This window comes from Ranitomeya variabilis, chromosome 7, assembly GCF_051348905.1.
Source record: "Ranitomeya variabilis isolate aRanVar5 chromosome 7, aRanVar5.hap1, whole genome shotgun sequence".
NCBI classification, from domain to species: Eukaryota; Metazoa; Chordata; class Amphibia; order Anura; family Dendrobatidae; genus Ranitomeya; species Ranitomeya variabilis.
Genome location: NC_135238.1, coordinates 126,887,084 through 126,903,013, shown reverse-complemented (window position 1 = coordinate 126,903,013; position 15,930 = coordinate 126,887,084). Strand labels below are relative to the sequence as shown.

Sequence of the window (15,930 nt, the reverse complement as noted above, 5' to 3'; positions counted from 1 at the left end):
TCCTTTTATGAGGTTATAACTCTGGAACGCTTCAACGGATCTTGGCGATTCTGACACTGTTTTCTCGTGACATATTGTACTTCATGATAGTGGTAAAATTTCTTTGATATCACTTGCGTTTATTTGTGAAAAAAAAGGAAAATTGGCGAAAATTTTGAAAATTTCGCAATTTTCCAAATTTGAATTTTTATTCTGTTAAACCAGAGAGTTATGTGACACAAAATAGTTAATAAATAACATTTCCCACATATCTACTTTACATCAGCGCAATTTTGGAAACAAAATTTTTTTTTTTTAGGAAGTTATAAGGGTTAAAATTTGAACAGCAATTTCTCATTTTTACAACAAAATTTACAAAACCATTTTTTTTAGGGACCACCTCACATTTGAAGTCATTTTGAGGGGTCTATATGGCAGAAAATACCAAAAAGTGACACCATTCTGAAAATTGCACCCCTCAAGGTGCTCAAAACCACATTCAAGAAGTTTATTAACCCTTCAGATGTTTCACAGCAGCAGAAGCAACATGGAAGGAAAAAATTAACATTTTACTTTTTAGTCACAAAAATGATCTTTCAGCAATAATTTTTTTAATTTCCCAAGGGTAAAAAGAGAAAATGGACCTTAAAAGTTGTTGCCCAATTTGTCCTGAGTATGCTGATACCCCACATGTGAGGGAGAACCACTTTTTGGGCGCACGGCAGAGCTCAGAAGGAAAGGAGCGTCGTTTGACATTTTCAAGCTAAAATTGGCTGCAATTGAAATCGGACGCCATGTCGTATTTGGCCAGCCCCTGATGTGCCTAAACAGTGGAAACCCCCCATAAGTGACCCCATTTTGGAAACTAGACCCCCTAAGGAACTTATCTAGATGTGTCGTGAGCACTTTTATCCCCCAAGTGCTTCACGAAAGTTTATAACGCCCGGGTGTGAAAATAAAAAATCCTATTTTTTCTACAAACATGATCGTTTAGTCCCCAATTGTTTATTTTCTCAAGGGTAGCAGGAGAAATTGGACCCCAAAAGTTGTTGTCCAATTTGTCCTGAGTATGCTGATACCCCATATGTGGGGGGTAATCACTGTTTGGGCGCATGGCAGGGCTCAGAAGGAAAGGAGCGCCATTTGACATTTTCAAGCTAAAATTGGCTGGAATTGAGATCGGATGCCATGTCGTGTTTGGCGAGCCCCTGATGTGCCTAAACAGTGGAAACCCCCCATAAGTGACCCCATTTTGGAAACTAGACCCCCTAAGGAACTTATCTAGATGTGTCGTGAGCACTTTTATCCCCCAAGTGCTTCACGAAAGTTTATAACGCCCGGGTGTGAAAATAAAAAATCCTATTTTTTCTACAAACATGATCGTTTAGTCCCCAATTGTTTATTTTCTCAAGGGTAGCAGGAGAAATTGGACCCCAAAAGTTGTTGTCCAATTTGTCCTGAGTATGCTGATACCCCATATGTGGGGGGTAACCACTGTTTGGGCGCATGGCAGGGCTCAGAAGGAAAGGAGCGCCCTTTGACATTTTCAAGCTAAAATTGGCTGGAATTGAGATCAGATGCCATGTCGTGTTTGGCGAGCCCCTGATGTGCCTAAACAGTGGAAACCCCCCATAAGTGACCGCATTTTGGAAACTAGACCCCCTAAGGAACTTATCTAGATGTGTCGTGAGCACTTTTATCCCCCAAGTGCTTCACAAAAGTTTATAACGCCCGGGTGTGAAAATAAAAAATCCTATTTTTTCTACAAACATGATCGTTTAGTCCCCAATTGTTTATTTTCTCAAGGGTAGCAGGAGAAATTGGACCCCAAAAGTTGTTGTCCAATTTGTCCTGAGTACGCTGATACCCCATATGTGGGGGGTAACCACTGTTTGGGCGCATGGCAGGGCTCAGAAGGAAAGGAGCGCCCTTTGACATTTTCAAGCTAAAATTGGCTGGAATTGAGATCGGATGCCATGTCGTGTTTGGCGAGCCCCTGATGTGCCTAAACAGTGGAAACCGGGGGGCGTGGTTTGCCAGGGGAAAGGAGCAGACGTGTTCCTTAGGAGCTCCTGCCAATTCCCCTATAAATGCTACTTAAAGCTTACTAAAAAACAGAATATCTGCCTTTAATCCTTGCCGGATCATAGCAGGAATGGGACCCTCTAAGAAAAACGCTGGCACAAGGAAGATATCTCCCTTAACGGGAGTGAAAAAGCAACAGCTGATATCTAATGGAGGACGACTTCCCTCGGGACAAAGGCAAAGTAGTCCTACACCTAACAGACAGAATTTCATCCAGCAACTGGAGGAGCAGAGATCGAAGTCGCAACCTAAGAAGACCCACAAGAAGATACAGCAACCTACAAGCAAGAAAATCGCAAGTTTGGGGACAATCACAGGAATTACAATGAGAGACAGGATGGCAGTGGAGCAGCACATTGTGAGGAATCGGCGGATGGACACTAAAGCCGAATCTTCATGCACACCTGGGAGAGGAGCGCTTCCTCCTGCAGCAGCTGCGGCTCTGAAAGGAGTGAGTAGGGAGAGCCGGCGGACTGCAGAGGAGCCGCAGACCACCCGGATGCAGCAGTCAGGAGCCGGTGAGTGTCGGCGGGACCGGAGCTTACAGAGGGGCAGAGGGATCTCCCCGGCGCCCGGAACTACTTACAGCAGCCTCAGGCATGACGCGCCGGAGTTCGTCCCGGTGAAGGAAGAAAGGGGTGTGTCCTGGATGTCAGCTGATCGGGCTGACGAAGAAAGCTGTGAGGTACAACGGAGCGAGAGGGGTGGAGGAGCTGGGATACAGGGCAAGTGGCAGATTAATGTGACAGAGGATTTAACAACATCTGCCACAGCCAGGGAGTTCAATGGAAAATATAATGTGCAGGAGTTTGGGTCTCATAAAACACTGCTACCCACCCTCATTAAAGCAGAGTCTATATCTACAGAGCTGGGAACACAGCCTGATACCACCAATGATATCCTCCATTTAAATAAAGAATCCTCTTTGAGTGGGGGTAAACCCCTTCCAGCAGGTGATACGCCAAAGCTAATTGAAAAGTGGTCTGAGGCGTGGACTGATTCGTGCATCTCATACTTTGTGGAGAGGGTTAAGCTGGATGTTAGAGAGAAATATGACCATTCACCTAAAGATTGCAGAGACACGGATAGGAAATCAGAAACAAGCGACAATATTGTTACATCTCCATCAGTCTCTCTCCTGCCTATCATGTCAAAAGGTGAAGAATGCTATGAAGATTCTTCAGTTTACTCTGACCAAGAGGATATTAACTCCATCAGTGAAGCTGTCTTTGAGGATACTACCTACTCAAATATTCCTTCCGAGGAGTTTAGTGACACCGAGGACTCAAAATGCTCAAGCAGATTATCAAAGGACTCAAATTCCAGCGATTCAGAACAGGAACAGTCGTGCTCTGAGGCTTCTGATCACTCATTATTAGATAACATTTTAGCCTCTGATGAACAACCTTCTGAGAGCTTTTTGGTCAGTTTATCTAAAGCCCTCCTAACCTCTATGAGTTTAAAAGGGGCTCAAACCTCTGAAAAATTTATTAAAAATCTCTTCAAAGACACTTTCTCACAGATCAGTGCTACCCCACACTCTGATATAAAAAAAACTCCCAATAAATCTCTATTCACTCAAAAAGGACCGGTCCCTCAAAAGTCTCATCGGGGTGTTAAAAGTGATGTAGAGGGTGTCTCCGGGGGCTCGGACTCACTGGATTATTTAGAAACTGAAGTGGTTGCATTTAGGACTGAACTAGCTAATTTTGAGAACTTTAAAAGGAAAAACAATTTAAAAATTCGTGGGATTCCAGAATCAATTAAAAAAGCGCAACTGGGAGATTATGTCTCCTCTATGATTCTCCATCTTTTCCCTGAAACTCAAGGTAGAAATATGATTCACAAAATCTTCAGAATCCGCAGACCATCTACTTTACTGCCGAACATAGCGGCAGATGTGGTTGTTTCTTTCTATCCCAACTGGCTGAGAGACTCACTGCTTAACGTAACAAAAGAACCAAAATTCGTCTCTTCTCCCTATGGCCATTTAGCCTTTTATAAAGACTTATGCAAGGATACTTTGCAAAAACGTAGGTCGTTCCAACAATCTACTCAAAGATTGCAACAAGCTGGAATCCGGTATAATTGGCATCATTACTCAAATCTGAGGTTTTATTACGCATCGAAATGGAACATTTTCTCTTCCTCAGCTGAAGCAATGGTCTTCCTGAACTTTGCGGGTGTGGACTTCTCCGGGTCTTCGCCTAGTCCCAATTCCTCAATTTAATACAAAACTTCGTTAAGAATTCCGGACATTTTTTCTTTTTCTTTTTTATACAGATATTCTATATTTTAGCATTTAATAGAACCATCTTTTTTTGCCCACCGGGTCAGAGGGTTATCTTTGATGACCCAGACTCAACAGGCCTTCTTATAAAATTTTGTATCTCTTTGGTAAACCGTTATAGCCTTTGATATTGATTTGATAGTATCATTTTTGTGAAAACATAGTTGTATCCTTTTCTTTACTCGGCCCAAACCTTGTTTTCCACTTTTTTTTTTGTCTTTTATTAGGCCAACTTTCGAGTTGGCTTACTAAGCTTCTACTAAATATTTTACCGTATATATTATAGCTTCTTGTATTTGGATGCTAACTCTTGTGAATTATGTGTAACATTATCTATGTTTTTACATTTTACTCAACTTTTTTAGGTAACGATTATAGGCTACATCGCATTGTCAGTGAGCCAGAGCTGAAATAATCTAGCTTTCACTGCTCTTTTATGAGAAGTCATACCAAACTAATTTTGTTTGTATTTTTGATTACGTTACCAAGTACTGTATGTGTGCCTGTTTCCCCTATTGTATAGGGGCCAATTTTCTTTTTCCTTCTTCAAATCCCAACCCTTCTCCCCTCCCCTCCTGGTCTACCCTTTCCTTTCAGAAAATGTTAAAACTCCCCAATAAAAATGTTTGAACATAAACAGTGGAAACCCCCCATAAGTGACCCCATTTTGGAAACTAGACCCCCTAATGAACTTATCTAGATGTGTCGTGAGCACTTTTATCCCCCAAGTGCTTCACAAAAGTTTATAACGCCCGGGTGTGAAAATAAAAAATCCTATCTTTTCTACAAACATGATAGTTTAGTCCCCAATTGTTTATTTTCTCAAGGGTAGCAGGAGAAATTGGACCCCAAAAGTTGTTGTCCAATTTGTCCTGAGTACGCTGATACCCCATATGTGGGGGGTAACCACTGTTTGGGCGCATGGCAGGGCTCAGAAGGAAAGGAGCGCCCTTTGACATTTTCAAGCTAAAATTGGCTGGAATTGAGATCGGATGCCATGTTGTGTTTGGCGAGCCCCTGATGTGCCTAAACAGTGGAAACCCCCCATAAGTGACCCCATTTTGGAAACTAGACCCCCTAAGGAACTTATCTAGATGTGTTGTGAGCACTTTTATCCCCCAAGTGCTTCACGAAAGTTTATAACGCCCGGGTGTGAAAATAAAAAATCCTATTTTTTCTACAAACATGATAGTTTAGTCCCCAATTGTTTATTTTCTCAAGGGTAGCAGGAGAAATTGGACCCCAAAAGTTGTTGTCCAATTTGTCCTGAGTACGCTGATACCCCATATGTGGGGGGTAACCACTGTTTGGGCGCATGGCAGGGCTCAGAAGGAAAGGAGCGCCCTTTGACATTTTCAAGCTAAAATTGGCTGGAATTGAGATCGGATGCCATGTTGTGTTTGGCGAGCCCCTGATGTGCCTAAACAGTGGAAACCCCCCATAAGTGACCCCATTTTGGAAACTAGACCCCCTAAGGAACTTATCTAGATGTGTTGTGAGCACTTTTATCCCCCAAGTGCTTCACGAAAGTTTATAACGCCCGGGTGTGAAAATAAAAAATCCTATTTTTTCTACAAACATGATCGTTTAGTCCCCAATTGTTTATTTTCTCAAGGGTAGCAGTAGAAATTGGACCCCAAAAGTTGTTGTCCAATTTGTCCTGAGTACGCTGATACCCCATATGTGGGGGGTAACCACTGTTTGGGCGCATGGCAGGGCTCAGAAGGAAAGGAGCGCCCTTTGACATTTTCAAGCTAAAATTGGCTGGAATTGAGATCGGATGCCATGTCGTGTTTGGCGAGCCCCTGATGTGCCTAAACAGTGGAAACCCCCCATAAGTGACCCCATTTTGGAAACTAGACCCCCTAAGGAACTTATCTAGATGTGTCGTGAGCACTTTTATCCCCCAAGTGCTTCACAAAAGTTTATAACGCCCGGGCGTGAAAATAAAAAATCCTATTTTTTCCCCACAAAAATGATCTTTCAGTCCCCAATTTTTTATTTTCCCAAGGGTAACAGGAGAAATTGGACCCCAAAAGTTGTTGTCCAATTTGTCCTGGGTACGCTGGTACCACATATGTGGGAGAAAACTACTGTTTGGGCACACTTCGGGGCTCGGAAGGGAAGTAGTGACGTTTTGGAATGCAGACTTTGATGGAATTGTCTGCGGGCATCATGTTCAATTTGGTGAGCCCTTGATGTGCCTAAACAGTGGAAACCCCCCATAAGTGACCCCATTTTGGAAACTAGACCCCCTAAGGAACTTATCTAGATGTGTCGTGAGCACTTTTATCCCCCAAGTGCTTCACAAAAGTTTATAACGCCCGGGCGTGAAAATAAAAAATCCTATTTTTTCCCCACAAAAATGATTTTCAGTCCCCAATTTTTTATTTTCCCAAGGGTAACAGGAGAAATTGGACCCCAAAAGTTGTTGTCCAATTTGTCCTGGGTACGCTGGTACCACATATGTGGGAGAAAACTACTGTTTGGGCACACTTCGGGGCTCGGAAGGGAAGTAGTGACGTTTTGGAATGCAGACTTTGATGGAATTGTCTGCGGGCATCATGTTCCATTTGGTGAGCCCCTGATGTGCCTAAACAGTGGAAACCCCCCATAAGTGACCCCATTTTGGAAACTAGACCCCCTAAGGAACTTATCTAGATGTGTCATGAGCACTTTTATCCCCCAAGTGCTTCACGAAAGTTTATAACGCCCGGGCGTGAAAATAAAAAATCCTATTTTTTCCCCACAAAAATGATCTTTCAGTCCCCAATTTTTTATTTTCCCAAGGGTAACAAGAGAAATTGGACCCCAAAAGTTGCTGTCCATTTTGTTCTGAGTACACTGGTACCCCATATGTGGGAAAAAACTGTTTGGGCACTTCGGGACTCAGAAGGGAAGCAGTGACGATTTGGAATGCAGACTTTGATGGACTGGTTCTGAGGGCGTCATGTTCCGTTTGCAGAGCCCCTGATGTGCCTAAACAGTAAAAAAAACCCACAAGTGACATTATTTTGGAACCTAGACCCCCATGGAACTTACTTAGATGTGCCCCCTCTTTGGAACTAATCTACTGGTTCCTAATTAGTAGTGCATGGAGGTGTGGTACAATTTGAAGCAGTCCTTCATACACAGGCCAGGTTTGTCGGGGCAGGTGTCGCATTGATAGATGGTGTCCTTGCGTACTCCTCGTTTGTAGCACACTCGGCACCTTTTTTGTGGCTTACCTTTTCTACCAGTTGGCGGGACCACCCCCGGAAAATGCTGACCTGGTACAATACGAGCACCCTCAGTTCCGGAAGTACTGGGGCCCGCTCCTTCCCTCGTGCCAAACATCAGGGCCTTAATCACTACCTCCTGGAACTGAAGGTACGTCGTATCGGTGTGGCGTGCACATCGTGACAGCAGGAAAGCGTTAAGTATTGCCATTTGTACGATGTACACCGACAGCTTTTTGTACCACACCTTGGCCTTCCTCAAAGCACTGTACGGTTGGAGGAGTTGATCGGAGAGATCAACGCCCCCCATGTTTTTGTTGTACCCCAGTACACAGTCCGGTTTGCAGACCTGTGTAGAGGTACCCCGTACAGTGCTGAGGGCGCTGCCATCACCGTGTATGGTGGTCAACAGAAGGACATCCCTCTTGTCCTTGTACTTGACCACCAGCAGGTGGTCGCTACATTGGGCTTTGCTCTCACCTTTTCTGAGCATCTGCCCAAGTAGCGTCTTCGGGAGGCCTCTCTGATTTTTGCGGACAGTACCGCAGGCTGCGGTACCTCGCGCAGAGAGGGATTTGTAGAGTGGGATGCTGGAATAAAAGTTATCGGTGTAGAGGTGATAACCTTTATCCAGCAGTGGGTGCACCAAATCCCACACTATTTTCCCACTCACTCCCAAGACAGGGGGACACTCAGGCAGTTCAATCCTGCTGTCCTTCCCTTCGTAAACTCTAAAGCTGTGGGTGTACCCTGAGGTACTCTCACACAGATTGTAGAGTTTGATTCCGTACCTGGCCCTTTTGCTGGGCAGGTATTGACGGAATCTGAGCCGCCCCTTAAAATGAACCAAGGACTCATCCACACAGATGTCCCTTTTGGGCACGTACACTTCAGCAAACTTTTTCCTGAAGTGTTCGATGACCGGCCGAACTTTGAACAGACGGTCAAAATTGGGGTCATCTCGTGCGGGACACTGTGCATTATCGGAATAATGCAGGAATTTGTGGATGGCCTCAAAACGCGTCCGAGCCATGACCATTCGGAACACTGGAGTGTTATATAAAATATCCACACTCCAATATTGCCGAAGGTCTGGCTTCTTCACGATCCCCATGTGGAGGACCAGGCCCCAAAACTGCATCATTTCTACTGCATCTACAGGAGACCAGTTAGAAAATGATGAACTGGGGTTTTGCTCCAAAAATTGCCGAGCGTACAAATTAGTTTGCTCCACCATGAGGTTAATAAAATCCTCAGAGAAAAAGACTTTGAAAAAGTCTATTTCTGTGAGGCCGGTGGTGTCAAACCTGATTCCTGATTCTGCCACAAAATCAGGAATCAGTGGCTCGTAATTTTCGGGGGGCGAGGTCCATATGGGGTCCGAAGAAGGGCGCGCTGGTTCATCTTCAGGAGTGGGTGCTGCGTCATCTTCTCTCCTGGGGCGTCTGCGAGGCGGTTCCGCAGGACCCGAGGAGGAAGATGAGGAGGAGGAGGAGGAAGAGGATGAAGAATCTGAAGAGTAAAGGAATGTGGGATCCTCTCCCTCGCTATCAGTGTCGGAGGCAAGAAAAGAATATGCCTCCTCTGCTGAATAGCGCTGCTGGGACGAACGGGACGAACGGGACATTTTTTGTGTGAGTATGGTGCTTGGGTGCAATTTATTGGAACTATGTGTACATGTGGGGGGGGGATAGTGTTTGGTGCAAACTTCTGAAAAGTAAAAGAAAAAAAGCAAATAGGGAAAAAAAATACCTGTGAAAGGAAAAGTCTAAAACAGCAGGCCCTAGCTCTGATAAGTGAACTGCGTCACTTATCAAAGTTCGGCGCCTGCTGGGTGTGTGAATGGGGATGTGGAAAAAACACCAGGCACGAGAGCTCTGATAAGTGAACCGTGTCACTTATCAAAGTTCGGCGGCGGAGGCTGGGTGCGCGGACGGGGATGTGGAAAAAAAAAAAAGAAACGAAAGGCACGGGTTCAGACGCAGTGGCGGGGTGCGCGGACGGGGATGTGGAAAAAAAAAAAAAGAAACGAAAGGCACGGGTTCAGACGCAGTGGCGGGGTGCGCGGACGGGGATGTGGAAAAAAAAAAAAAGAAACGAAAGGCACGGGTTCAGACGCAGTGGCGGGGTGCACGGACGGGGATGTGAAAAAAAAAATAAGAAACGAAAGGCACGGGTTCAGACGCAGTGGCGGGGTGCACGGACGGGGATGTGGAAAAAAAAAAAAGAAACGAAAGGCACGGGTTCAGACGCAGTGGCGGGGTGCGCGGACGGGGATGTGGAAAAAAAAAAAAGAAACGAAAGGCACGGGTTCAGACGCAGCGGCGGGGTGCGTGGACGGGGATGTGGAGGAGAAAAGTGAGCACGAGTGTTGATCGGTGAACTGCGTCACCAATCAACGCTCGGCGGCACTAAGGGGGGTGAAAAAGAAAAGCGAGCACGAGTGTTGATCGGTGAACTGCGTCACCAATCAACGCTCGGCGGTTGCTAAATTTGGGCACGGACGGACGCGGCGCAAAGTGAGGGTGAAGGGGGAAGGGGGGATGGGGGGGGTAAGGGGGGGATGGGGGGGTAAGAAAGATCGGGCCGGGATCGGGGTATCAACACTTACGGTTGTAGTCTCTCTTCTTTCTTCTGTCTTCTTTCTTCTGTCTTCTTTCTTTCTGTTTTTTTAGCGAGAATTATGGTGTCACAGGCTACTGTGGCACCACAAGTCTCAGCACAGGAGGGGGATCTGACAGCGTGACCGCTCTGCAGGAACCCTCACCAAGTGTGAGGATTTCACGAGCATTTCACGAGCATTTCACGAGCATTTTCACTCAAAGTCGGCAAAATTCAGTCACAGTTCGTTAAATCATCACTTTTCCACTAATGTTTTTTATATTACTTTGGCTAAGATAGTGGTGCTGTATGATGAATGGGGCAGACCGAGGGAAGTGTTTGATAGGGGGAGGGGGTGTGAAGAGGTTAGAGGATTGGCACACTTTTTTTCCCCTTGACTTTATGTGTGTTGATTCTGGCAGGCAATCAGGGAACAGAAACCATCCACAGCACCATAAAGGTACCTTCACACGAAACGACTTTGTAACGATAACGATAGCGATCCGTGACGTTGCAGCGTCCTAAATAACGATATCGTTGTATTTGACATGCAGCAGCGATCTGGATCCCGCTGTGATATCGTTGGTCGGGGCTAGAGGTCCAGAACTTTATTTGGTCGTTAGGTCGGCTTGTATCATCATGTTTGACATTAAAAGCAACGACGCCAGCAACGATCAAGCGGGGAAACACACCTATCTGGCTAGGTTCGCTATCTATCACATCGTTACAACCACTGCTGTTTGACATGGAGCAACAACCAGCGAGAACGATATGTGAGTCGCTGTTACGTCATGGTATCGCTCCTGCATCGTTCATAAGTTGGTGTGTTTGACATCTCTACAGCGACCTAAACAGCGACGCTCCAGCGATCGCGTTTTGGGCGGATCGTTGTCTATATCGCTGCAGCGTCGTTTCGTGTGAAGGTACCTTAACACAAGGTCTTCTGTGATTGTCCGCCAGTCACATATGCCTGGCCTTATAAAAAGTGGACATCTTGTTTTGTTGGTGCCATTTTCTCAGTATCACAGTGCAGAGAAGCTATTCCTGATAGTTCTGCAAGTGAACTTGCCAGTTAGCTATATAGGATCCTGACCTGTGTGAAATCAATCTTTCAGAATCTAACTAGATTGTGCAAAAGCTGTGTGGCAGCCTCCGGAGGCAGACCCTTGTCACAAGACGGTAACCACCAGGGGTGGAGGTGATCCTGATGAGACTCAGATACCGGAGGTGAACGTGGACGGCACTGTAGTGTCAGGACAGGAAGAGGAGGAGGGTGGCTCTTAGGGTGAGAAGTGTGAGAACAGAGAGGAATGGCATTGAGGTTGTAGATCCCACTTGGTGTGAATCCAGAAGCACACAACTGAGTAGCCCAGCAGAAGAGGTGAAGGAGGAGGAAGACAAGGAGGTTACATTGCAGCTTCTCACACAGACATGAAGTGATGCAAACACGACAAGCACTGCATCCTCAGCCCAACTCTGGCTGTAGCCAGCAACATTCACGAGTGAGCAGTTTGCAGGGGTGGCAAGAGTTGCCTAGCCTGGGCCTTTTTTGAGACCACAAAGGATGATTCAATTCACGTATTCTGCTAACTTTGCAAAAAAAAACTCAGTAGAGGCAAAAATGTGCAATAATTTGACTACTACATGCATGAACTGACACATACGCTATCAACATGCCATAGTCTGGCAATATCACTGCCCTAAAATGAGGACTAGCGGATCTCAACAACCACCGGCCGTCCCATCAACCACATCTCCTTTTTCTTCCTCCTCCTCTGTAACCGGGCCAACTAATGAGACGCAGGTCTTTGATCACAGAACCTTGGGTTCTTTACCCGCTCCAGTCATGCTGAGTGAGAGCCCACATCAGCTCTAACAGATGCGGACATGCCTGCTGTTTTAGACCCATCTCAGAGAACGATTATACCACAACTTTCGCAATCCATCGTAACATCTCTGCCTGCACCTCTGTCACCATGCCAGGTTTTCTCACACTGGTCTCCTGCCGCAGAAACTCCACTTGTTTACCCCCTAGAGTTAGGGTAAGTGAAAACCCATCAGCTGTTATGGAAGTAGATATGAATGTTGTTTATGTGTCACTAGCTACTAGCACAACACATCTTTCTCACTCCACAAAACATCTCCACCTGCACCTCACTTACAATTTAGCAGTATGCCCTGTTCTCTATATTACAGCCTCTATTAGCACAGCAGCCAGCCTTCGGTCCTGCAGTTGTGGTCATGAAAATGAATGTTTTCTCCTACAAATGCCAAAGCTAAGAGCTTGAACTCCACCATCTCCAATCTGTTAGCCTTGGAAATGCTGCATTTCAGCCAGGTGGATACAGACGGTTTCAGAAAGTTGATGGCCATCGCAGTCCCCAGTACCAGTTGCCCAGTCACCATTACTTCTCTAAGAAAGTTGTGCCTGCACTACACCAGCATATCACCCACAATATCACCCATTCCCTGAAAAAAATGTATGTCTGCCAGGGTGCATTTTACCACTGACACCTGGGCGAGCAGACATGGGCAGGGGCGCTACATCTTAATGACTAAGCACTGGGTGACTTTGGTAGCTGTGGGGGCAGGCGGTCAAGGGGCTGCTCCACAAGTATTTGAATCCCCAATGCTTGCTGGACAAACCTCTGTATCTAACACTTCCTCCACTGCGTCTGGCTCCTCCACCTCCTCTAGGGTCTCCACCTGTGCCCTCAACCTCTCCCTTAATCAGACACGCATTCTAACTGTGCAGATAGAAACACCCCCACCTCCGTACTGCACAGACATGGATCACTGCAATCTGGCTTTGTTCAATTTAATATACTTTGGAGATTTCAGTCAGACAGCTATCCAGGCCGAGTTTGAGCAATGGCTGTCTCCACTGAACCTGGGGTCAGGGAAGGCTGTGTGCGATAATGGTGCAAAAATGATGGCAGCCCTACAAGGAGGCAACCTCACACAAGTGCCTTGCATGGCTCAGGTCCTCAACCTGGTGCTATAGCAATTTTTCTGCCACTATCCCACCCTGGATGCGCTGCTGGGGCTCTTTGACCTTTTCCAGCATCTGCACACTGCAATACTTTTCTCTGCCCTCAACAGGGCATAGAAGTACACCTGTGCAGGAGCACAATGGCGAGCAGACTATGTATCAAAGTCAGCTTTGATAAAGATTGCCTGTGCGATTGAAACTCGTCACTTGCTTTCCCTTTGTGCATCATTGGTGTGGTCTTGGAGCATGTCCATTGTCACATTTTAACCATATGAATAAAATTTGAAAAGATTTTAATCCAAGGAGCTGGAACAAAGACTTTGTTTTTTTATGTGGATGATGCAGGGTCGCGTCATTCACATAAAGCAAGAAGGAGGACGGGGATCATAAGAAGATGGGAGGTGCTGGACCAAGACCAGCGACACCCATCGGACCGGACCGTCCCGCAGGTGAGTATAATAAAACTTATTTTTCAGTTCTTACAGGTCGGTTAAACATTTCAGTTAACATGGTTACATTTTGTAGCAATTTCTTTTACATGGATCATTATAAACCCAATAAATATACAAAACACTAAGAAATATATATTTGTATATATAAATCTGTAAAACATCAGTTATGTGTTTATTTGAAATAATTGTCTTCTTTTATTTTTTCACAGCTTTTTATGGAGTTTTATTTGATGATCATAAAGAAGCCGCTTTTGCAAATTATCGCCTCTGGGAATCTCTTGGATTCGTTATTGCATTTGCATATAGTAACTTTCTGTGTGTCTATGTAAAACTATATGTAGTACTTTCCATCTTATTAATTGGGATTATTCTTTATCTTGTGGTTGAATATTTAGAATACAGAAAACAGAAAACGTGCGCTAAAGATACAATTTCAGTAATTATGATAGAAAGCACAAATGATCAGAATGCATCACAGTAATATGGCAAAAATCTGTCACTGTTATGTTATATAACAATAATGGCTGCAATGGATGATTAATAATTAAACATCTATACAACTCCTTGTTAAATTTCAATTATGAATGATTGATGGAAATTAGTGATGAGCAAGGGTACTCATTGCTTGGGTTAGCCCAACCAAGCTCGGGTGACCTCCAAGTATTTATGACTGCTCGGAGATTTAGTTTTCATGGTGGCAGCTGAATGATTTACAGCTATTAGCCAGCTTGATTACATGTGGGGATTCCCTAGCAACCAGGCAACCCCCACATGTACTCAGCCTGGCTAATAGCTGTAAATCATTCAGCTGCCGCCATGAAAACTAAATCTCCGAGCACTAACAAATACTCGGAGGTCACCCAAGTGTGCTCTGGAAAACCTGAGCAACGAGTACACTCGCTCATCACTAATGGAAATCACAAACTATTCTACATAAATAATCCGATGCCTCCTTCCCAGTTACTCTCCGTATTTTAGCTGTATTAAAAAATGTAGTACGCACAACTTTTTTGGTTTAGCAATAGGGTGTTTTTTTACATTGAAGTATGCAGGAAACCTCATAATGGATGGAGATCTATTAATAAATCCACTACTTAGCACTGCATATGTCCAGAACACTAGAGTCGTTCAAACACTTTGATTAGACTTGCTTTTATTTTGAAGAAGTATCCATTTAAAAACATGAACTTTGGTTTCCATTTTGCATCAATTTTTGCTCTGTTCGTAATAAATTCTTTTTTACTGTTACTAGAAACAAAGTTTACTAGTTTCGTTAAAAAGATGCCAACTGAATATGTGAACATAGTCATAAAAGTAAGCCCAATCAAAGAAAACTCCTCACCACGATGCTCATTTCATTCCATCATGGCCACTTTCAGTTTATAGCCGATGACAACTTTCTATCAAGGTTACAAAGCGCTTAAGATAACAGTGCTCAGCTGCAATATGTAAAAAAAGCCATTAGACAAGAAAAGACAATGAGGCCTAAAAGAATGTGTGTGTGCACGTGAAAAGTGTTGGTTAAAAACACACATTTTATGGCATATGAAGCATATTGAAGAATTTTTGAAAAGTTCATTTATTCCTTTTTATTTTACATTACATGTATAAGTCAGCCAGAAACATTTACACATCATGCTGCTAATAAGAATAATTTTATTATCTCACAATATAGAATTATCAGTGCTAAATAATATTTTTTAGCATCTATTATTGAACTTTTTCTACATTTACACAAGCTAATTACTGTGAAAAAAATTCCTATTTTGCCATTGATTTATGGAAACTGTTATCATGGTGATCATTGTATAGCTAAAGTGATCTTGAAACATAATTATGCATACAAAGTTTTTTTTTATTTAAGTTGTGAAAAAAAATTGAGAGCTTATAAAAAATAAAAAATTTTGAAATTTGAAATTGTGTTGAAATTTCCTGAGACCAGTGACAATTTTATTTTTCTCTTGCGGGAGTTGTGCAAAGGCTTGTCTATTGTGTGGAAAGCAAAAGGCTTTATTGATACCAATTTGGGGTACATAAAATGTTTTGATTGCTGACCACATCCAACCTTCTGGCTGTTCTGGTCCAGATTGTGGGCTGAGACAGTCAAAGGGCTGAAAACACTATCAGGATACAGATATTGCTGAGTACAATGATGGAGGAGGGGACATCTTAGTCTCTCATGTGGCATCTTAGGAAAAAGAATTGCCCACCCCTCCATTACACCATTCATTTTACCATAACATGTACTGGATTAGAAAAAAATCCAATTCAAAGGTGAAAAAAAAACTACTCAGAATTCAACCATTGTTTTCG

The 15,930-nt window shown here is 44.1% G+C and overlaps 1 protein-coding gene across 2 annotated transcripts in view; it reads left to right on the top strand.

Moving 5' to 3' along the window:
* LOC143786371 (protein unc-93 homolog A-like) overlaps positions 1–15,531 on the top strand; it is a 237,477-nt gene extending 221,946 nt beyond the window's left edge. For both annotated transcript variants that reach the window (XM_077275708.1, XM_077275710.1), the window contains one exon: positions 13,827–15,531. In XM_077275708.1, the coding sequence (XP_077131823.1) occupies positions 13,827–14,098 (272 nt within the window). In that variant the 3' untranslated portion in view covers positions 14,099–15,531. The remainder of the gene's footprint in view (positions 1–13,826) is intronic.
* Positions 15,532–15,930: the final 399 nt, after the last annotated feature.